This window comes from Psittacula echo, assembly GCF_963264785.1.
Source record: "Psittacula echo genome assembly, chromosome: 3".
In the NCBI taxonomy this organism is placed as follows: domain Eukaryota; kingdom Metazoa; phylum Chordata; class Aves; order Psittaciformes; family Psittacidae; genus Psittacula; species Psittacula echo.
In genome coordinates, this window is record NC_137736.1 from 83,359,447 (window position 1) to 83,383,234 (window position 23,788).

Below are 23,788 nucleotides of genomic sequence, written 5' to 3' on the forward strand. Positions count from 1 at the left end.
AACTGGTTCTTAGCCCTGGCTCAGCATGTGTTTGCAGTTTGGACCATTAAGTCTCTATTCAGGCACTGCTGTGGTTGCTGAAAGTGTTGGGTCAAGTGGCTAAGATGGCCAAGCTATTGATGTTTTTCATTTCAGTAGCATTTTCATATCTCACTTCATTGCACCCCTTAGGTTGTATGAGAAGAAAAAAATGGAGTACTGTGCAACAAAAGTTTCCTAAGTTACATTGTGAAACATATTTTAACACAGAAAATAAACTAATAAATATACTTGAGCTAAAAAGCTACTGTTAGCTATGTCTGAACCAGCAGCTGTCTCTTTATTAGCCAGACACACGTCAGAGTGCCCTTTATAAACCCACAGAACTGATCTGCATCTTTGTCCATTGGCAGGCTTAGAGGAAAGATTGAGACTGGCTATAAAGATTATACTGGAACAGGTTGCTCAGAGAAGTTTTGGATGCCATGTCCCTGGCAGTGTTCACGGTCAGGTTGGACAAGGCTTTGAGCAATCTGGTCTGGTGGGAGGTGTCCCTGTCAATGGCAAGGGGACTGGAACTAGATGAGCGTTAGGGTCTATTCCAACCCAAGCCATTCTGTGATTCTGGAAAATCAGCTTCTGGAGTTGACAGGATTCCTACATTTTTCTCATTTCCTGGAGTATTTTCTTTTGTTTAGTGAAAACCAAACATTTTCCTGATACAATGAAGAAGACTCTTCAATACGATTTCCAATTATAAAAGTACCTTGTCCATCTCTGCTCTTGAAAGCACCAGGATGAAAGAACAGAGAGAAAGGGGAAAACAAACCCTCGCTGCAGCCAAAGGTTGTGGGTTTGAATAGCTAGTTTGGGTTTGAACATCTACAGAAGTCATCACACTGTAACAAAAAACAAGACTGAAACAAACACTGTCCAGCACACAGCAGTCTGCCCTCAAGCAGAGACCTTCCCTATCTCAGCACTTTGCTGTTCAAGAATCTCTATCCATCATCCTGCACAGACTCCCAACCTCTCAATATATAGCTGAATGCATTTTGCTAGAGACTTCGCTTTCTTTCATATGCCATTTCCAGTGTAAGCACTGTTGTTTCCCCTGCAGAACCCGCATACTACAAATTCATGAATCTGGGAACGGATCAAAGAAGGTAGGTTCATTTTCCAAAGAAACTCTGGTTTTCCTGGCAAAATGAAGGCACTCCCTAGCACACAGTCTGAGGTTAGGATAGACAAAAGGTGTCTGATGTGTGAGGGGTACCATTGATCCTCAACAGCATCAGAACCCACAAGGCTTCTGCCTAAACTCCACTCATTCATGCTTTCAAAGCTGTATATTCATTACATCGTTACAGTCCTGTGTGTAAACCAAAAACCCACATTGCTGAGCCTTTGTGAGGTCTTGCTGGAAGCAACCCAATTTCCAGAAGAGCTGCAGCAGAATACAGGTAACAGCACCACACAGCACCAGCTCAGTGCTATTGCTCGGCTGCGGTAAGCAGACCAGAAAGTGAGACCAAAAATACGTCTGAGCCTGTTTAATGTACAACAAAAGGCGCATCTTTATTTCACATCCCTCCCCAGGTTTCCGCTTGCCGTTTAAAACCCATCCTCACCTACATATTTGTAGGCAGGAGTGACAGCATCTAGGGGACAGCTATCCGCAGGGAGTGGCATGTGGTGTGCCGAACCCCCGCGGCACGCTGAGCACCCATAGGTGCCGCCTGTAAGACCGGGGGCGCTGCGGGGCGACGCAAGACATAGGCCGAGCGGAGCCCAGTGGCGCAGGCGCAACAGCGGGACGTGGAAGAGGGAGGGTGTTGCGAGGCCCCGGTTCGCCAGCTTGGACAGCCTCTGCCGGTGCCTGGCCGCTATGGGCAAGCGGGTAGCGCTGGTTCTCGCCGGCTGTGGCGTCTTCGATGGCAGCGAGATTCACGAGGCCTCGGCGGCACTGGTGCATCTCAGCCGCGGCGGCGCAGAGGTAGGGGGCGGCGGGTCCCGCTCCCCGGGACCCCGCGGGCCTGTGTGGAGCTGTGCGTGGCAGTCTGTCTGGGGTGGGGTATGGCTCCGCCGTCTCTTTGTGCCCATCAGCAACCGAGGGACCCCCGCCTTCGCCCACTGTCTACCCTGTGCCGCGGAGCGGGGCACGCCATGCCGTGGCTCCTGTTTGTGGGATCGAGCCTCCCCGGCTTCACGGTTTTTCTTTTCCGCGCCACAGCACACGGCAATGCCTTTTCAACAGTAATCTCTCTTACTGTCTTGCCCTCTCCCTTTTCTTTATTGAGCCCCTCCGCAAAGCCGTAAATGCCCCTCTGACAGGAGCAGCAGCCCCAGGCAGGCCCGGGTGTGGCGGGTGGCAAGAGGCTTTTCCCTGCTCCTTTGTCTGTGGGGTCCTGGAGATGGGGCCCAGTTAAAATGCTTGATGTGCTTTCCGATTGTTTTTGCAGAGGTCAGGGGCTCACCTTTGCTTGTGTTCACCTGCATGCCTTTTGTTACCTGTTTCTGGGCTTTTTCATTAACAATTACTTTTTCAAGGAATCAGAGGAGCCTGGGCCAAGATCATAGAATCGTAGAATGGTTTGTGTTGGAAGGGATCTTAAACATCATGTAGTTCCAACCCCTCTGCCACGGGCAGGGACACCTTCCACTGAACCAGGCTGCTCAAAGTGATGTGGTGGTGTGCTCTGGTCCTGTCTGTGGCTTCAGACAGTGGAAGGTGGTCACTTTCTCTCTGCTTATAGCTGCACTCAGGTGTTTGATGGTAAGAACAGCACCCTCATATTTAGCACAAAATTATCCTCTCTAAAATTAAGTGGAGTGGTGAGCGCTGAGAAGTCTGCAAAGCAAGACTTCTGTTTTGAAAAACAGATATGTGAAAATAGGCCCTGCAGTACAGGCTGCTGATATAAATTGTGATGATCTGCTTGTCCTTGGGGTTATCTGCAATGGGAAAGCAGGCCATGGCAAAATCAGTAAAGCTTAATGTTGATGTCAGAATGCAGTCCTGTCAAAAAGCTGCAGGAATAGGATGGGGAAGATGGACAGGTTTACCTGTCCTAATATGCCACCTATTGCTTTAGTTATTTAATGCCATAGATCATCCTGTGGAATCCACTTCTCTTGTTTATTTTGACCAATATGTAGGAAGTCTGTTTACATTCACAAAATTGCTTTATCTCTCTATTATAGGTGAAGATATTTGCCCCCAATATTGAGCAAAGGGATGTAGTCAATCACCTGAAAGGAAGTCCAACAGAAGAGAAGAGAAATGTGTTAGTAGAAAGTGCCAGGTTGGCAAGAGGAAACATTCAAGATCTGGCTGAACTGAATGCTAATGAATTTGATGCAGTCATTTTCCCTGGTAGGTGCTTTTAAAAGAAAGTTATTGGTGATTTTTCAATTGCAAATTGAAATTCCTCTGTTAGTTTTCTATCTTTAGATCCATTTAGAGAATATGTTATACTCGTTGATTTGAGAGGTATGTGGGGAGGATGTTCTTTTTTTTTTTTTTTTTAAACTTATTTTCTTTCAAGGATGAGAAAATGTTTTAGCAAGCCCTTACGGGCTGGTAAGTCATCTCAGTTTATTTCTTAATTCATAGTTCAATAATTTAAAGTGCCAGACTGTTCTTTTGGTGTTAAGTTATACATCACACTGTTCCTTCTTTCTAAAGATAGTGAAAACTTGAATACCTGCTTGCGGACAAGAACAAAAGTAGGGCCAGAACTTGACAGCACATAGCAATGCCTTGATTTTAGGACCTCTGAAATTGTTGGCAAAGTAGCAGGTTTCCAAATAGATTATGTTTCCTGTCAGATGTGAGTACATTTTGTTTTAATTATGTATCTGGTCTGCTACTGATCAAGTTACACTAAACATATTTATGGGTAATTTTTTATTTATAGGCCACAGAATTGCCTTTCAGACAGAGGCAATTGTAATCACTTTAGAAATGCAGAAACCAAAGTGTCACGAGGAAATTATGATTTTCTGAAGATCACTTTCCAGAATATTTATAGTACTGTTAAATATTGCCTTCATGATTGTGCTTAAGCATCAATTTTGGAGTTGTGACAGTGTCTTCTGTTGTAAAACCAGCAGAGGGAGCGTGTGTACAAGGCAACGTGTGTATAAGGCGGTGCTGAAGTGTACAGGTGACATCATTGCTGATCAGGGAGTGGAGGCTAGCGAGTGTTTTCCACGTTAATTTCATGCTGTTATAACCCAGACTCAGAAGGGTTGCTATAATAACTGTTACAGGGAAATAAACTCTATATGCAGTTTGAAAATTAAAATCTTACCTCAGAGATTCCTGATAGCACTTGAAAGTGAGCAAAGAGTGAAAAGAAAAATATTAAAAATGCAAAGCTACTTGATGTTGTCCATTGAAATACTTGTGGAAATTTCTTTTTGTTTACTGTAGAAAAGCTGATCCCTTAAGGACTCAAATACAGTGGATGGCTACTCTTATTAATAGCCTTCTCTGATTATTCTGATCTGGCCAGTGAAGGTGCTGTAAAATACAATCTGCTTGTACAATTAAATGAAGATTAAATGCAAGTTTATTGTTATATATATGTAGTTATTATAACTAATTTCTAGAAAGACAAATCCTGCATTATTTTTAATAGGAAATTATGTTACCATTCACAAGTGATGTGTCTCAGAATATCATATGTTATAATTTCCTTTTTATGTAATATTCATTTGGGTTTTATTGTGTTAACCCATTCTTTTAAGTCCAAAAATAATACTAAAGGAGTAAAAAAGCTTAAGTATTCAACTAAAACTTGAGAGTGAATTACTGTAGAGCGTCAAATCACTGTTTGCATTATTCGTGTGACTTATATTCTTCGACTTCTGACTGTCACTGGTCTTTTTTCTTATCCCTCTCTTGCTTATTGAGGGATGCATATCAGATGGTGCAGCTTTTCCAATGATTAGCATCGAAGGTGAGCCTTCCTGTTTGTTGCTCAAGGTTAAGCTTTCTGGCCTGTGTAACATACGTGGTATAAAAAAGTGCAGTTGAACTTTTAACATTGTAAACCCATCATGTTTCAGGTGCTGAAAGCTTTCAGTGTAGTAACTTAGCAGTCCTATGTATGCCAAGATTATGTTGTAAAAAAAAAAAAAAAGAACTTCTGTCTGGTATTGAATTGAATGACTTTTAGCAGTATCATATATTTGAGCTTTTTGTTTGTTTTCCTTTTTTTTTTAGGTGGTTTTGGTGTAGCAAAGAACCTGTGTTCCTGGGCTGTAGATGGCAAGAACTGTACTGTCAATGAGCACGTGAACTCCACACTCCAGGCTTTCCACAGTGCTAAAAAGCCCATTGGTTTGTGCTGCATATCGCCGGTTCTGGCAGCTAAAGTCTTTCCTGGTTGTGAGGTTACAGTTGGTCAAGATAAAGATGTAGATGGAAGGTAAGAAGGAAATGGATAGAGATAATTTACATGGGAATTCAAATTGGGAAATGGCCAGTCTTCTGTGCAGAGGTCTGAGGTCTCTGATGTCAGTAATCCCTGGGTAACTTCTGAGTGACATTTTTCACTTATTTATAATTTTCACTTGCATAATAGTTCTTGTATAATGAGCAGAGCTCTCAGGGGAGACAGACTGAATCTGTGAGGTCAGGTGACTTTGTGCACGACAATGTTGGGACAGTTTGTTCCTAAATTCAGAAATACATTGGTCTGTGATATCACAGAATCATTTCTGTTGGAAAAGACCTTTAAGGTCACTGAGTCCAACCATTAACTCAGAACTGCCAAGTCCACCACTAAAACATGTCCCTAAGCGCCACATCTACGTGTCTTTTACATACCTCCAGTGTTCTGATACCAGCATCCACAGGCACACTACAATTAGTAGTTTGGTGACTCTAAGTAGCCTTACCTCTTGCATAAGCTGTCACTCTGTGAGCCACTGAAGGTAATATAAGTTCCTGCTCTGGCCTTGTTGTGGAGTGTGGGCACTAATGAGTCAGTGGATGTAGCATCTGTCAGTCCTAAAAGTGACAGAACAAAGCTACTTTTATGGAATCATAGCTCTGCAAACATGCAGATGACCAAGGATATCAAGTAATTTTTTCCGCATTATATTCATGGTTACTGAGCGATGGATTTTAGCTCATACTGAGTGAGGTACAGAATGTGCTTACCCAGTGCCTTTGAAGGCTATGATTCATATCGCAAATGTGGGAATGAAGAACAGGCATGTGGCCAGCTGGCATTCAGAAACTTGGTACCCTGTGATAATTGGAGTGGCTGTTTAAATTGCGTCTGTGGGCTTTTGTCTGTTCAGGAATTTTTAGCTTTTCAGTCAGTAGTGGTTTGGTGCCAGTTTAGGGGAGGCAGTTGAGAACAGGACCTGGCAGAAGCGTGTGCTGCTTCAGGAACTGTCAACTCCAGTAAAACTTCTGAATGGAATTTCATCTCAGCAGTGATACTGAGGGTTTGCCTCTGCTCCTTCCTTATCCTTAGGGAAAAAAAAACCCTAACAAAATTCTGCAGAATCCCAGCAAAAGACTTTACATGGAGGTGTTGGAAAAGGTCTAAAGCGTCTGCAAGTTCAGCTGGCATCTCTCAAACTTTTGAGGATCAGTTATGATCACTTGGTATCATCTTGTAAACTTACTGAAAGATTGTTAAAACCAGAATTACGCCTTCTGCCAATCTGTGGCTCTGCATTTTTTACCTTGTTTTCAAAGCTGTCAGATAATCTGTTTTGCCATAAGGGCTGGAAGGACCTAGCAGTAGCAGTCTGATTCCCTTGTCATCAGCAAGAGTCACTTTAATATTATTGTAATTCTCTCGTTCAAGTTATGCTGGTAGAACTTTATGCCTGTATTATCTCTTCAAGTTAATGACAGTCTTTTTATTTACAGATTTCCTGGTGCTGAAACGGCATCGGCTATAGTGGAGCTTGGATGTAAGCACATTTGCAAAAATGTAAATGAATCCCATGTGGACAAAGCCAATAAAATAGTTACTACCTGTGCTTTCATGTGCAAGGCTCCTCTGCATGAAATCTTTGATGGAATTGGAACAATGGTACAAGAAGTCCTGAAACTTGCATGACTGGAATCGTACAGACTTCTACAAGGAAATCAGTTTAACTGAGAATAAGCATTTAGCTTCCTTTGAATATAGTAATAAAATAATGCAACTACTAAACTTCACAGTTCTTGGTTTCTTGTTTGGTTTAGTTTTAAAATCTGTACATCACAGGGTTATTGCTAATTTTATCCTATTTATTTCTTTTTTAAAATAGAAAATGTGTTGAAGGTTGTGTGTGTGTGGGTGTCAGCATTTTTTTTTTCTCATGAATCTGAATGTGTTCAGTTGTGATGAGACAGTCCTTTTCGGAGAGGGACTTTTTGCAAGGACATGTAGTGACAGGACAAAAGGAAATGGCTTTAAACTGAAAGGGAGTAGATTTAGATTAGATGTTACGAAGTTCTTCACTGTGAGAGTGCTGAGACACTGGAAGAGGTTGCCAAGAGAAGTGCCTGCTCTATCCCTTTCAGTGTTCAAGGCCAGGTTGGACAACGCTTTGAGCAACCTGGTCTAGTGGAAGGTGTCCCTGCCTGTGGCAGGGGATTTGGAACTAGATGAGCTTTAAGGTCCCTTCCAACCCAAACCATCCTGTGATTCTATGATAATGTAGGAACCCTCTTTGCCCAGTGGTGTGATTATCAGTAATTCGTATTTGGTGTTACCGAGCTATAATTACTGTTGAAATAGCTCTAAATGAGTCTGTATGCCTTCAGTATAGGTGAGTAAGGCAGGGAAAAAGTATGCAAGTCTTTAAGCATGTATACCTAATGGACTTAACTTTATAAACCAAGAGTCAGAGGTTTAAGTACAACTTAATACATTGTTTGAGGAAAACACACAAGTTTTGCTCTAATATATGAAATTACTTGAGGTTTAGTTGGTAAAATGAGATTACTTTATGATTTTTTTTATACATAGTTTATTGCCCTAAGGAAGGTACACTTTACGTATGCTAGAACACGTGCTTTGATCTCACAAATGTGAACAAAAGTGGCCAGCCCCTCTAATAAGCACAATATGGCAAGGTTTTGTACTCCTAGAGGAACTAGAAATTCCCAGAATTTGTTATCAAGGTAAGCTGAGAGTCACTGTGGACACTTAATTGTCTCAGCATAAGAAGTGGTATGATGCTTGCAGATCTCTTTCACTACTCACAACAAATGTACTGCAGTCCATGCTTTGCAGTGCCCGAAGTAATCTAAACCTTCATCGCCACTAGTGCTAATCCTGTCTTGTTGATCAAGGGCCTGGAGTGGGAACACAGCAGGAGCAAACCTGTACCACAGAGCAGCCAAAAGATGGGACTAGGAAATAATGCCTTTGTGCTGGGGAGCATTGAGTTGTGCCTCTTGCTCAGCAGCTGGTGTGGTCAGGGAGGGCACTAACCTTTACCCGTGATTCCTGACATGTTGCAGAGCACTGAATGCTACTACTTTCTGTGTGTGCCGTGTTTATTTTAGCACAAACATCAAAGTTCAGACATAACTGGTGGCTTTTTCAAGGAGGTTTTAGAGCAAAATCTACAGAAATAAATATATGAAGGCTTTTATTCTCTGTCTTTCTCAGGGATGTTTCTCACGGACACAGCATTTCTATACTCCAGAAATTCCTTTATGGATTTACTTAGCAGAAGCAGAATATACAGACACTTTTGGCAGCAGAGCAAGGACATTTTTTGTATCGTGCACAAGCAGTGCTCTGCCTCTAGAGGTATAAAGATAATGGAAGTGCCACCAATCGTGCCAGCAGAGGATCTTCTATTCAGCCTGAGCTGTGCCCATAATCACTAAGTTACTTAGTCAAAACCCATGGTATTTGACTGAGTGTGGCTCTTGGGTTACAGGAGTCCTGTTCAAAAGTGCTTGAGTCACTAAATGAGAGTTTGTCCTGAATTTTGTGTTTGCTTTGTGAACAGTCTTGCTGTTGGCTCAAGCGTTCAAAGGAAGCGCAGCTTCTCCAGAAGAGCTCTAGCTGACTGTCCTGATAAAAATGTACTTAACACAGAGCAGTCCTCTACTTTCTCCAGATTGTACACGGTCTCTATGATGCCTTCTGTGGCTTCTGCAGGCAGGATGCTGGAGACATTGGACTGAAATTTTTTCTCCAAGTCCTCCTTTTTCAGGGGTTTCCTCCAGTGCCCATAGAACGTATCGCAGCGGTCGCTGATCAGGTTGCCATCCTGAAGCATGACGCTCACTTCGCAGTAAAGACTCTCAAAGCTAGGTGTGTTATCAGGAGGGTGCTCCAGCTGTGTTCTGCAGAGGAGCTCCCGCAAGGCCGGCCGGTGAATGTTCTCACTGGTGAAGGACTGGACTGACATGCTGCCGTCCAGCAAAGCAGAACACGCAACAAACTGGAAGGAGTGTCGAGCTTCATGCTCTGAGGTAGGGCTGGCTCTGTTCACGTATTTGACCTCTGGGACTCTGAGAATGACTTTCTCAATTTTATCAAGGGGGAGCAAGTTGTTGCTCTCCACAAGCTTCCTCCTAACAGAAGATGCTGCATCAGCCACCCAGTGTGTTCCAAGGTGAGCAGGAAAGCGTTTGATGGCGACGTCTTGCTGGTCCAACAGCCACGGATAGGACTGCAAGGTTGGCAGAGTCTGTGGGCTGTAATCTGTATAAAAGGCACCTATCCCTGAGTCCATATCCAAGATCTGCTTGTTTCCTTGAAGGCCTTGTGATGCTAAGCAAGCTGCTTCCAGTCCATGCTTGGCAGCATTGCCAACATGGAGGGGCTTTGTTTGGGTTGCTGCATTAGCCAGTGGGGCACCTGCATAGGAGGCAGCAATAGCCAAGGTGTTTTTACATTGCAGTTGGTCAAGAGCTAGCAGTTTAGCACAAGCTGCTGCACTCCCCATTGTACCAACCACAGTAGGTGGGTGAAACCTGAGAAAACAAATATATCTTCATTACCATATTTCAAAAAGTCATCTGAACTATACAAAAGCTCCAATTTCCTAGCACTGCTGTGGAAGACAGATTGAGCCATAAAGAAACATACACTCAAAATTCATGTGTGGCTCTAGTGGAAAAAGTTGTTGCTTTTCCGCAGGAATAAGTTAAACGGGAATGGTACTACTTCCAATGGGTCTTCCTCAGAAAGCAATTAAAACTTCAGAACTGCTCATAATTCAAGGTACGCCAAGCAGAATAATGGCAAAAGCATCACAGTTTATAGTCTTCTATAAATTATATATATTGGGGGAGGCAAGTTTTGTCATTCTGAACTAGTTTTGTAAAACTGAGAGAAGGAACACACAGAAAATAGCAAGAAGACATCTAGTCCATCCCATGTTTCAAGGCTTTTCCCTAAGCACACCCCATCTTCCTGGGCTCTGCTCTGGACCCAGCTCTGGTGGCTCCCCTCTGCTGAGAGCAAGGCACTGTTTGCAGTTGAGGCATGATCGCACGTATTCATGAGAGCCTGAAATCTCTGCTGCTAATCATTGCTCTTTTGCTGCTGTTTTTAATAGATAGGGAGATCATTACCTCCTTCTTGTAAACTGCTTAATGCTTTCATAAAGAAATCTATTAGCTAAGCCATAAGGAGTCATGTAAGTGTATTTATGTGTAAGAGGAACCTTTCTTAACTTTCCAGACAAGCAACATAGAAAATATGAATGACTATGCCATCTGTATTTTAACTGGCATTTAATTAAGTGTATGAACACTGAGAAAACAAACCCATTCCACTCAACTTCCTACTTGAAGCATTTCTATGTACCTTTTTGGGATATTCCTGGCTTCGCTGGAGAAGCGCAGCAGCCGACCTTGCACTTCGATTCCCACATTGAAAGCTAGGAGCAGATCAAGACCTGAGATTTTTTTCTTCTGAGGAAAGGCCTCTGAGAGTGCAATCACAGCAGGAAGCACAGCCCCAGATGGGTGTGTGGCAGGATGCCATGTGTCGTCAAAATCCATTGAGTGCACCTAATGGAAAGAAAAGCCTTGACATGTCATCAGAAATAAACTCTGAGTTGGCAAGATTGGCTCAGTCAAATGAAACTACTGAAATCGGTGTAAAAAAGGACTGAAGAACTAAATTTTCCTTAGAAAGCAAAACTTCAGAAGTCCTTCTTTCAAAGACCTTTACTCCCAGCGTGGCTCCATGAGAAGTGGCAATGCAATACAAATCTTGCCTCAAAGGAATGTAATTCTAATTCAAGTTGTAGCAGTCTAAAACCAATATGACAATGATTCATCTTTCCTACAATAGGCTTTTGCTGCTTTAATTAGACTGGTATAATTAAAGCAGCAGTTCTAGGTCCATCACACAGTATCACAGTATCACAGTATGTTAGAGATTGGAAGGGACCTCAAAAGATCATCTAGTCCAATCCCCCTGCCAGAGCAGGAACACCTAGATAAGGTTACACAGGAATGTGTCCAGGCGGGTTTTGAATGTCTCCAGAGAAGGAGACTCCACAACCTCCCTGGGCAGCCTGTTCCAGTGTTCTGTCACCCTCACTGAGAAGAAGTTTCTTCTCAAGTTTAAGTGGAACCTCTTGTGTTCCAGTTTGTACCCATTACCCCTTGTCTTATCATTGTTTGCCATTGAGAAGAGCCTGGCTCCATCCTCATGACACTCCCCCTTTATATATTTATATACACTAATAAGGTCCCCCCGCAGTCTCCTCTTCTCCAAGCTATAGAGACCCAGCTCCCTCAGCCTTTCCTCATAAGGGAGATGCTCACTCCCTTAGTCATCTTAGTTGCCCTGCGCTGGACTCTCTCCAGCAGGTCCCTGTCCTTCTTGAACTGAGGGGCCCAGAACTGGACACAATATTCCAGATGCGGTCTCACCAGGGCAGAGTAGAGGGGAAGGAGGACCTCTCTCGACCTACTGACCACCCCCCTTCTAATACACCCCAGGATGCCATTGGCCTTCTTGGCCACAAGGGCACAGTGCTGGCTCATGGTCATCCTGCCGTCCACTAGGACCCCCAGGTCCGTCTCCCCTACACTGCTCTCTAACAGGTCGTTCCCTAACCTATACTGGAACCTGGGGTTGTTCCTGCCCAGATGCAGGACTCTACACTTTCCCTTGTTATATTTCATCAAGTTTCTCCCTGCCCAACTCTCCAGCCTGTCCAGGTCTCGCTGGATGGCAGCACAGCCTTCTGGCGTGTCAGCCACTCCTCCCAGCTTAGTGTCATCAGCAAACTTGCTGACAGTACACTCAATTCCCTCATCTAAATCATTGATAAATATATTAAATAATACTGGTCCCAATACTGACCCTTGAGGCACTCCACTAGATACAGGCCTCCAACTGGACTCCGCCCCATAGACTACAACTCTCTGGCTTCTGTCCTTCAGCCAGTTCGCGGTCCACCTCACTACCTGATCATCCAGGCCACACTTCCTCAATTTAGCTATGAGGATGCTGTGGGAGACTGTGTCAAATGCTTTGCTGAAGTCAAGGTAGACCACATCCACCGCTCTGCCATCATCCATCCAAAATGTTATTTCCTCATAAAAGGCTATGAGGTTGGTCAAGCATGACTTCCCCTTGGTAAAGCCATGTTGACTGCCTCTCATAACCCTCTTATCCTTGACATGCCTTAAGATGACATCAAGGATAAGGTGTTCCATCACTTTCCCAGGGATGGAGGTGAGGCTGACCAGTCTATAGTTACCCGGGTCCTCCTTCTTGCCCTTTTTGAAGACTGGAGTGACATTTGCTTTCCTCCAGTCCTCAGGCACCTCTCCCGTTTCCCAAGACTTGGTAAAGATGATGGATCATATGAATGGTGAATTTTCGCTTCCCCCAAAACAGTATATAAATGTGTTGAAACTACTTCCCCAGTGCTGCAACTGATGCTGCCATTAGGGCTCACACCATTAAAGCTGTAGCGGTCTAGTCCATACTGCTAACTCTTAAGTTATACCATCAGAACAGCTTCTTCAGTGCAACCCTCCACAGGCAACAGGTACAAGCCTGCAAATGTACACGTGTCTTTAGCCTGAATTCTCAGCCCATTGACCTGTCACATGAGGAATCAGACTCCCTGGCGTTGCTAGGACTAGGAGAATGTTGGTCTTAAAACTGGGATAAGCTGTTTAGTCCTTGAAAGTACCCAGAGAGGTGCCTCGTCTCTCCCATGCCCACAGCCCACAGATTTTGGGTATTCCCAGCACAGTAGGAGACTACTCCCAGCAGTGCAGTCAGTGTTGCAATGTACTGCTTGACGGGTCCCCACACCTCCACCCAAGATTTTGAGACTCCCCAAGGACTTGAGAACATCAGGGCAGCACTTCTAATAACATAATAATGTCTCAAAAGCTGAACTTTCACGCCTGTTCACCCATGTCTTACTTCAGAGCAACTGGGAAGGTGGTCAGGCTCCCCAGTGCTCAGGTCATGCTCCATAATACAGGGAATATGCACTTCTGAGGACTGTGTGTCTGAACAGGCGTAAGAAAACATGGTTTCTACCTTGAAAAACTTAGATGCCAGCTGGAAAGATGCCCTGCAGTGCTGGGTAGGGAAAGTTGTGCCCAATACCCGGTAAGCTGTGTTCCTGGCATCTTCGATGAGCACTCAGAATCAACCTGTGACTGAGATGTAAACTGAAATGATCATACACATGCTAAAAGCCAGATTTGGGCTGCTAGATAGATTAGATTAGGCTCCAGATCTCTTTTCCAAGGTAATTTTTTCTACATTGGAAATGAGGTTTCAAACTGAACCTCTGATCTTGTTGTTACGCTAATTCAGATAGGTTTAATATTACCATTTCCTTGGTTGATCACCTTCCCTAGTTTTGCATAATTGCCAAATTTGTCTATCCCACCTCTTGTGCATATTTCAGTTTCAAATGGTTTCAGCCTTAATCTGAGTTTAGACAAATGTATGGGGAAACAGTTACTGCTTTAATGACAGTGCATGTGTCCAAACTATATGATTGGCTTTTGCAAACTGCATAACCAAAGATTAAATTGCCTTGTGATATTTTATGGGTGTATGTGCATGTGCATCTGTCTGTATTTGTGTTTTTCTGCAACACTACTTTGCCAGCTGGCATGAAATTTGGATCCCAGTGAAATCAGCCAGAGCTAAGAGTATCTCTTTATAATGCAGGTGTAGCAAGGTTGTAACAAGCTGTAGAGTTCTGACCTTTGAAAACACCCTCGAGTCCCACATTAAAGGGAAGGGATGCTGTTGAGCTGGGTCAGATACGTATTGTACCTTGATCTCAGCCTCATTGGGAGAAAGTTGAAGCACATTAGGAGAATGGTCTAGAAAAGTTTTGTAGCAGGCTTCAGGCAGAGGAATAAAGTAAACCAACATTTTAGGAGCTTTCTGTTCTCTCTAGAGCAAGAATGGCATCAATTACTGTGATTTAGGAGCAAACAAGAGAGCATCCCTTACAGCCACTCCATTCACGAACGCTGCATACAGAGGAGGCAGTCGGAAATCCAAGTGGCCCCAGATGGTACTGCATATATCTGAGCTGTAGATCTGAAAGAAATTGACATAAATTAATTCAAAATCCTGAACCCAAGGATAAATGTGTGCTGTATCTCTGATGTAACCCAGATCAGGCTGTACCCTCTCGGGACCCAACTGTTCCCTTTCATGAGAAAAATATTGTTCTTTAGAAAGTATGAAAAGAAACACACTTTCCTGTTGGTTTATGTCCCTTTCCACCCGAACAGACCTCAGGTGCCAGACCAACACCATGCACCTGGCCACTCAATACCTTCACACAACCTCTGGCCATTGGTATCCCTTCCCACAGCCCATCTGCAGTCGTCTCAATACTGTCATCATCTTGTTGGGGAAGATCTCCAGCTAAAGGTTCTGGTTTTCTACTTTTCGTAAGACCCTGAGTAAATGATATACAGCCTCCTGGAGCAAGTAGCCCCAAGCTCCTTTCCTTTTGCTGTGCAGATCTTTGTAGCCAATAAAAAGATTTTACAGAATTAAATAGAACAAAACCCCCATGGTTTGGGAAGGGGCAATCTCTGTGTAAATGCACTCACAGAGCTCTGGAGCACGAGTCCAACTGGGCAAGCCTGATCAGTAAAACAGAAGGTTAAACTCCTCCTCATGTGCTCCTCTGTTGGAAAGGCTTCTCCTCAGGGTCAAGTACTGCTCTAGTTTAGGGAAAGCAGGACTGGGGGAGAAACATGACCAATGTGCTCCAGACAACAATTATATTTTGGGAAGTAACACACTTTTAGCTGCCCGTCCCATTTACAGTCTCTTATTTTTGAAAATTGATGATAAGCGATATTTACTTTGCTGATGTTTTTAAGAAAATCTCACAGGTGAAATAAAGCAACAGATCTTAATTATCTGTGCTTGCAGGGGGTTATCTTAACGTACAGTCTGTTACAGAGACTTTTGCTCATCCAGAGTTAAATATCTCAAGCAATGAAGTTTCCCTGTGTGAAGTGGGAAGAACCCTGTGTCTCTGTTTCCATTCCCCAAAGAATTTCACCATGAGGAAGTTTCCCCTTACAGCCCAAATTTTCCCTTACTGTCCTTAAAGCTGAACTTTAGGGCATGCTATGAATGCCAGGCATCTTACCTTACTGTATTGTGTCACTTTGTGGCAGACCTCAGTGTTGGTACCCAGAAGCCCCACTCCAAGAGTATCGAGAATCATTCGCTTGCTTCTCTGAATGACTTGGTCCGTCAAGTGGTTTGCATTCAAACCGTGAATAACATTGGCAAAATTTCCTGTTATTGTCTGGGAGGGAAAAAAAAAAACCAAAGAAAAAGAAGAAGATATTTCTCTTCATTTAAAGAAAACACTTTTTTTTCTTCCTTTTTTTTCCTCTTTCTTTCAGTTTCAGACTACTACTTAGCATACCAGCCATTTCTGTTGCCCTGCCCATGCTTCCATGTATTGCATCAGCAAAACTAAGGTTTGAATTCTTCCTCTTTTTATTCCCAGAAATGCTACAGTGTTATTTATATTTTATTTATACTTTCATCAGTGTCTGTTCTGTATTTCTGCTCTTTCCTCCTTGACTTGAGTCGTTGAGGGTAAGCACTGCAGGTGATGCAACTTTGCAAGATATCTTCATCTCCACCTCTATACACATACAAACATACATAAAACAAATAGAAGCAAAACCCACCTGGCTTTCTATAGCGCCTTGCTATTGCAATCAGTGGGAAAGTAGCATTTCAATCCCGTGCAGGCACTGCCACACAAGGAGGAAAGATTTAGTCTCCCTGAGTAGCAGAATTACTTTCCCAAATCTTGCTGAGCTTGGAGCTCAGTAGGACGGGCATCTCTACCTTGCACCCGCTGCTCCTAGCTCCCAGCTCTCACTGAATTCGTACTCAGCTGGGGTCCCAACTTTCCTCCAAGACAAGATCTCACCTTTTTGAAAGCAGAGGCTCCTTGTTCCTGGCTCCTGCTGATCTGGGAATTATATTTCTAATTTCTTTTTCCTTTGCTTTCCTATTGAACCCATTATGCAAGTTCAGCCTGCTTCTTGGCTGGAGCTGTTAGCTGCCATTAATACATCTATTAGAAATTAATCTAGAACTTCCCTTTTCTGACCATTAGAAACATCCCCATATAGAGGTTTATATTATTTACAACCAGCCTACACACACACTTGCTTTTCTTCATATTGGTATTACTGAATATAGCTGTTGTCCCTTTTGGAAATTGTATCCTTCCCTTCATCGTTTGCCGCCTTCTACTCCCCTGCACATATCCACACAAGGTGGTATTTCCTCTTAGCCTTCATTTTGCTAAAGTAAACAAACCAAACAGTGCTGCTTTCTCCTTTATAACGCACACTCACTCCTAACTATGCTAGTAGCTTTTCAATGCGTTGTTCACATTTGATTTCTATTCTATAGCAATGGTGACAGAATTGTACCCATTATTTCAGGCAAGTTCTCACTCAGCTTTGTACTAGAGCATTAAGACTATCTTGAGGAACACAAGTCATTTAAAGGAGGTGAACCACATATCCTACAGTGTGGTTCCCTAAAAGATAGAGAGTGAGGATACAAAAGCTTAAACAGAAAAGTGCATCTTAGAATGCAAAGAGACAAGACAGTACCTTTGCCCACATCACGGAGGGATGGTGCAAGGTTCCAGGGAGATGGAGCAAATGAGCGGCAGCCAGTGAGCAGGCGAAATAATTCTCTCACTATTTATATGGGTAAGTCTGGGGTGGGGAAAGAAATATTGGGCCTTTTTTCTTGCTCATCATGCCCTGCCCATTTCCTCCTCTGCCTGGAAATGTTCCTTTTTCTTCTTTCTTTCAACTTTCCTCTAACTGTAGCATAAACTGCTGGGACATGTGCTATAGGACTTTGCCAGTCACATTCACATGTTGTGTAAACGGATATATGTGATATTTTATTGCCAGATAGAAACCAGTATATTGAGTGTCTTACATTTGTTAGTATGCAAAGAAGAGGTCATCAGGTGTGTCAGGCTAACCTTGGGCAACCACAGTAGTCCATGGATAACTCTACTGGTTTAGTGAGCAATCAGCCCAGTACTAGACTACAGGATGGCAGAAGCTGTTTTAACTTAAACAATCTGTTGTTTTGTTTTTTTCTTCCTTCACTATATGTCTCTTCTATAATATGTAGAATTCAGACATGGGAAATGTGTGGCATAAGAACTTCAGAACATAAGCTGTATTAAGGCAGCTTGTGGGGATTGGACTAGATGACATTTGAAGGTCTCTTCCAACCCAGACTATTCTATGATTCTATTATTCCGTGGTTCTTGGTATTTAATAGTGTTTTAACAGCATGAATCACTATGTGAGACCATAATTTCTACTAGCAGGTTTTCTGCATCTCAGTCGAGGACGCTTTCTTTGAAGAATGAGGCAATTCTCCCACCACCAGTTTAGGCACCTGGGGGAATCCCAGGTTACCACAAGATAGTGAATCAGAAATCCCTGCCCATCCCATCAGGAAGGGAGCAGACCCCAGAGGAGCAGGAGTAGGGGCCACTGAGTAATTCTGAAGTGAAAAAGTAATGTATGTTTGAAGTTTGGGAACCTCCTGGATTAGGGAACAAAGCATCAAGTCTTCTCAGGATTGCAGTCTTGCACTTCCATGCTAAAACATTGCCTAAAACTTACTGTAGGAACCTCAGCCCTTTACTCAGCCTAGCCGCAAATAATTTAGTAAAGCTGTATCTAATCCCTGAGTGCTTCCAGGGTAGAGACCTGCAGAGGTGTCGTGGTTTAAGCCCAGGCCGTAAATTAGAACCACGCAGTCTACCTTCCCCCCCCACCTTTCTTCCCCCCACTCCTGGAGGGACGGGGAGGAGAATCGAAAGAATGCAACTCCCACGGGTTGAGATAAGAACAGTTTAATAACTAAGGTATAACACAAATCACTACTGCTGCCACTAATAATAATAATGATAAAGGAAATAACAAGGAAGAGAATACAACCGCTCACCAACCAGTACCTCACCCCCACCCTGCAGTGATCCAGCCCTTCCGGGAACTCTCAGTTCTACATCCTGGGCATGACGTGCTGTGGTATGGAATACCTCTTTGGCTAGTTTGGGTCAGGTGTCCTGTCCCCGCTTCCTCCTGGCTTCTCCTCCTCCCTGGCAGAGCATGAGACTCACAAAGTCCTTGGTCAGTCTAAACATCGGTGTTATCAGCTCCGTTCCCAGGCCAAAAGTCAAAAACACAGTGCTGCAACAGCTACTAAGAAGGAGAAAAAATGACTGCTGCTGCTGAACCCAGGACAATAGGTCTATGGGTGAAGTCAAACATTGATTCAAATGGCTTTTATTAATACTAACAGGTCCTGTTTTAGGCTGCATCCTCTCCCTGGACACATAGTCCTCTTCATCCTCCTTGTGCCAGTGCTGATGCTGAGCAGACCCTTTTCTGAGCTGGTCCAGCCTGTTTCCAGAGCCAGCTCAGGGATTCTCAGCAGCCAGGCAAAACTGAGTTTCTTGCCTCAGAAATGCAAAATTAAATCTAGCAGCACACGTGGAGGGAAACAGAAGTAGGGCTAGCAGTATTCCGTGAAATTCTGAGAGGGCATGTGCAGGTAAAAAGAGATGAGAGGGCATCAGCTGTTTATGAGCAAGCGCGAACCCAGACATTTGCCTATTTTGCCTGTGCCTTGAGCCAGCTCTGCTTATGGATGTCATCTTCAGGTGCCTAACTTGATGCTGAAAATTGCACTGGGTAAGCTTAAGAGTGCCTTAAATGATAGAAGCAGTGATGTGACTTTTCTCAGATTTAGCCAAAGAGGTTGAGGCCCAGGAGTCCCAAACCCCAGCCCTACAAACACATACACACTTTTGTATGGGCTAATCTGCATTATGTTGTAAGCTCTATTTAAAAACCTTCACTATGAGCAGCTGTTCAGCATGGCGTGGCTAAACCGCTTCCCACACACTTTTCTTTTTGAGTATACCACATATTTTATATGAGTATTTCTTCACTCATGTGTGCATAACCTGCATCTACATACAATATCCAAGCAGCATTTACTAGTTCCTGGGTGAGATGTGCATTTTGGCCAAATCCTGACCCCATGGGGAGAAAGAATCAGAATGTTCATCAATGCGTCTTCCTTGTCCCCTCATTTCCACACTAAGGAAAACCTCACAAGTGGCCTGGATGTGCTGAAGGATTACCTTTGGTGCTGATAAAATCCAGCCCAGCTAACAGGACAAGTTTGGCAACGGTTAGAAAGGCTAGTAGAAGTTAGAGCTATTAGTCTGAAAAAGGGAAACATCTTCTTAACTTTCACTTTTGTTCTTCCCTCCAGAAAATGGAAGAAAATATCTAAATCACAGAACCACGGAATCAGAGTGGCTGAGGTTGGAAAAGATCATTTGGTCCAAACTGCGTACTCTAGGAGAGCTACCCAGAGCAGGTTGTCCAGCACTGTGTCCTGTTGGGTTTTGGATATCTTCAAAGATGGAGACTCCACAGCCTCTTTGGGAAACTTGTGGCAGTGTTTGACCACCAGAAAATTGCATATTCAAACCCTAAATTCAGTCCTCTTTCAGTCATTTGCTTCCTTTACCTTTGGGGTATCTGCTATAGTCTCATTCTGTTTCTCATTTCTTCCTCAAGTGAGACTGAAGTGAAAGTTTTAATATCTCCTTGATCCCTCTGTGCTTTTGTATGGCACAAAGGAGACACAACTGCCTCACAGCCAGTTAAGGAGAATTTCCCCACATAAGAAGCAATGCGGGACCCTTATCATTTCCCCTGACAACTCCAATGGACGGAACAGTGAATACATCTGAATGCCTGAAAAGCATGAGAAAACTATGCAGTAATGCAATTCCTGATTAATTTACTATTTCAATGACTGCTCTAATACAGCTGGCATTATGCTGGAAAGCCCACAGTCAGAACTGAGCAAAAATGGCCCATAACCCTGTTTATTTCTAGAAGGCACAGCGTAGTGTCAGCCTGTAGGACTGCGTCCTCAGCCTTCATTATTCCTCAAAACAATGTCCATACAAGAGCTTACAGTTTACAATGTCTTACGTCCACCTCAAGCACTTTGAAACACTATTACTGGAAGTAATAAGTGCGTAGCTGCCTTTAATCCCATGTCAAGACTCCAAAGTTAATTCAGATTGGAGCCAGAACTTGTGATGTGCCTTGCAGTGTGATGTGTGGTCACACGCTGCTAGCTGATCTCAGATACATGATCACTTCCTTACGTAACCTTGATTGCAGGATGGATTGTCCCATGTATTGCAATAGGAGCATCAGTACTATTTAAGGACTGGACAGAGATATGAGAAAGTGACTTCTTAAAAAAAAAAAAAAAAAAGAAGTGAAACTGTAAATGCAAATAATTAAGTTACTTGGGAGACCAGTTTCCAAAATGTGGTCTGAAGACCTCAGAGTCAGATGGACACTGTAGACTTAGGAGTGAAAGGAAAGCAATATGATTATCACTGTAGGGGTAAGAGGCATCTATACAAAGTCCTGTACATCCACAGGAGAATTCATAGGGGTCGAAACAGAAGAAGGTTGAAAAGCAATGACTGAGAGTTTGGAACAGGCTGCCCACCCTGACAAAGGGAATCTGCTGCTTTCCTCTTCTTTGACACTATATGCACGGTTCAGCAATTTGGGCAGAGAATTTGTTAACTAGTGAGCATGATGGAAAGACAAATATGTTCATCCAAATGCCATTTGCAACATTGTGCACAGCTACAGTAATGAGCTCTGTTGATTACAGAACAAGGCTTTAGAAAACCAGTGCCCCACAGAGTCTATTTTCTCCTGCTGACATCACATTTTTAAGCTGCTTTTTTTCTTTCTTTTGCCTCCAGTTATTTCAGGCTAAACTCTGCCCACACCTGCAAGCTGTATGGTTGCAACTGAAAGCAGATTTGGCCTTAGCCTTGTGCTTCTTTTGTTCTAAAGAAATATAAAAAATTATGACAAAAATGCAGAGTCCAAGCTTCCTTTTCTTTAAGCCAGCCTTTAAGATGTGACTTTGCTCATGGGCTGAGAAAATGAGAGGCAGGTGCCAATGTGCTCTGTTTACAGAGCCTTTCTCATTGCTGAGGGTCTGAAAACGCCTTATAAGTGCAGGACCTGCTCCTTTTCCCTCTACTGGGATATTTTAAGTACAATAAAGAGGTAAGAATCTTAGCAAATGGTCTGGAATAGGTGGTTTAATCTGAATGCTGCTAACAGCCATACAGCCATAAATTTTGGGATCCCACAGTTCTTCACCACTATCATTATAGTCTTCTGTGCCTCTTCTTCCACAAGCCTACCATCTCATGTTCAACAGCAGCTACTGAGCCAGCCAGCAATAATACACAGCGTATGTAATAGGCAATGATTGCACCATAAAATATATCATTCTGGAAATTTCTAGCCTACAGTAGTTGCCCTATTCCCTTACTTGCACAACTAGTGACAACAGCAGTACAGTCTCTGAGAAGTTACAACACCCTTGTTTCATTTTCTCAAACTTGTCTTGAAAGTGCCAGGCCATATGCTGGTAAAGGCTGCTACAAGTCAGCACACAAGGTCTACATTACACAGTCCTTATGGCCTTCATAAATTAGCTGTGCTATTCCTAAAGGCAAGTCCTTGCAGTTCATTTAAACTTGCAATGCAGATGCTGATTTGCTTAAACGAGCTGTAAGAGGTACCAGACATAGCTGGGATAATCATGTAGGATCTTGGTCAAGACAGATCAATCGTTTCAGTATAGACATACTGTGAACAGGGCTCAAGCAACTGCAGTAGAGGCAAAAGCGCGTTTGAAGCCAAAGAGTGTATTGCTGGATGATTAGGCAAGTCCCTTTGATATAATTGATGGAGTAATGTGAAGGGCCATGAACTATAACAGCACGAGAAGACACCATATTTCTACGAAATTCCCATTGGCGCAGTGCAAATGTTAGGTCTCACCTATAGCATAGCCTTTACCTGTAATACTAGTGCCACTGTTCAGATGCTGGCAGTGCAAGGGGCTACACTGTACTTACCTGCCCCAGGTTCACAGCTCAGGAGGAGGAGGCTATACCTCTTCCCTACAGGGAAGGTGACACAGCCAGGCCCAGACCCCTGTGAACCACTCTGCACCCTGGGGTACCACCCCTTCTCCCTGGGATGCCTCGCAGGCAAGTTCCCAAAGCTTTTCTTCATCCCACTGTAGCTTCCTACCCTATTTCCTAAAGAAATAAGGTTATCTAGACGAGTAGCAGGTGGCTGTAGGGTTCCTGTAGGGCAGGACCTCCACTCTGAATACAGCAGCAAGTGTAGGAGATCACGTAGGTTTTCTGTATGTGCATAGACTTTGCTGTAACTTCCCCCTGCTGATGGTTTAGGGAGCTTGGGGCACACATTGCTCTCTTAATCAAAAAGCAGTCATGATGTCTGTACTCGGCCAAAAATGCAGCCAGATGTCATTACAGGACTTGTGCCATTTGGGGAGACTTTAAAACTTGACTAACATAAATTCAGAGTTTGATTAGTGGAAACCACATTACTGTGAGCACATATGAAGGATGTGGCAATTTTAATTAAATTAACAGCAGATCTCTGTGGTGCAAATGAGGCATTAGTCACTGTGCTGGGCTGCTGCATCATACGTGCAAAGGTACCCAGCAAAGAGCCCCTCCTGACCATTTCAGAGTGAGCCCAGATGTTGGGCTGTAACAGGTCCCAGCAAGCCTGCAATGGTGGTCCAGTGGGGAGATGTGGTATCGAGTGCTAGAATACGACAAGCTTCAACACTAACTGAGGGATAAAAGAGCCTCTCTGCATCTAAACTATTACTCAGGGACTTTGAACCACTAGGAAATTATCCCATATGCCATTACAAAATTTGTATGCAGTGGTAGGGCTAAAATAACACCTAAAGCATATACAGCAAAATCAGAATGAATAATAAAACATTCTCCTTCAAGCAGAAACAGGCTTTGGGAGAAAAATTAATCTAGTTTTGTGGGAGTTCATCCTGTCAGCAGATGCAGAAGCACTTGAGACAGGTACTGGGAGACGCTATGCGAGTTGGCAGAATTGTTTCTCCAGCTTTCACCACAGATGCTCTCTCTCTTCCTCTCAGCTTAGTTCTTCCTAAACATAAAGGCCCTGGAAAGATTCAGACAACCAGCCATGTTGCAGAAGCCACAGAGTACTTGTTGCTAATGGATTGCTCACTCTGCAAGCTTGGGCCATGGGTTGATTTCCTTTCACCCCTCTCTCTTAATCTCTGGATCGCAACATCTGCTCAAAAACTATGCTCTCATTGGGGTCCCT

At 43.5% G+C, this 23,788-nt stretch overlaps 2 protein-coding genes across 2 annotated transcripts; one reads left to right on the plus strand and one right to left on the minus strand.

The window, feature by feature from the left end:
• Positions 1-1,796: 1,796 nt before the first annotated feature.
• Positions 1,797-7,167, plus strand: LOC308218734 (glutamine amidotransferase-like class 1 domain-containing protein 3, mitochondrial). The gene is made up of 4 exons (XM_080613099.1): positions 1,797-1,975; positions 3,184-3,355; positions 5,213-5,417; positions 6,881-7,167. Exons 1-4 carry the CDS (start codon positions 1,868-1,870, stop codon positions 7,071-7,073), a joined length of 678 nt encoding a protein of 225 aa, XP_080469225.1. The 5' UTR covers positions 1,797-1,867; the 3' UTR covers positions 7,074-7,167.
• A 1,821-nt stretch (positions 7,168-8,988) lies between these two features.
• ACOD1 (aconitate decarboxylase 1) lies at positions 8,989-15,687 on the minus strand (the record flags this gene model as incomplete). Its single annotated transcript, XM_080613654.1, has 4 exons — positions 15,595-15,687; positions 14,430-14,519; positions 10,779-10,984; positions 8,989-9,940 (listed from the first exon to the last, which is right to left on the minus strand). The coding sequence occupies exons 1-4, from the start codon at positions 15,670-15,672 to the stop codon at positions 8,989-8,991; spliced, it is 1,326 nt and encodes a 441-aa protein (XP_080469780.1). The 5' UTR covers positions 15,673-15,687.
• Positions 15,688-23,788: the final 8,101 nt, after the last annotated feature.

What these genes read in the sequence shown, in the direction of transcription:
- LOC308218734 (XM_080613099.1), top strand. Translation starts at nt 1,868, where the DNA reads ATGGGCAAGCGGGTAGCGCTGGTTCTCGCCGGCTGTGGCGTCTTCGAT. An exon ending in TCAGCCGCGGCGGCGCAGAG is followed by an intron (nt 1,976 to 3,183) that starts GTAGGGGGCGGC and finishes TCTCTATTATAG; the next exon opens with GTGAAGATATTTGCCCCCAA. An exon ending in TGATGCAGTCATTTTCCCTG is followed by an intron (nt 3,356 to 5,212) that starts GTAGGTGCTTTT and finishes TTTTTTTTTTAG; the next exon opens with GTGGTTTTGGTGTAGCAAAG.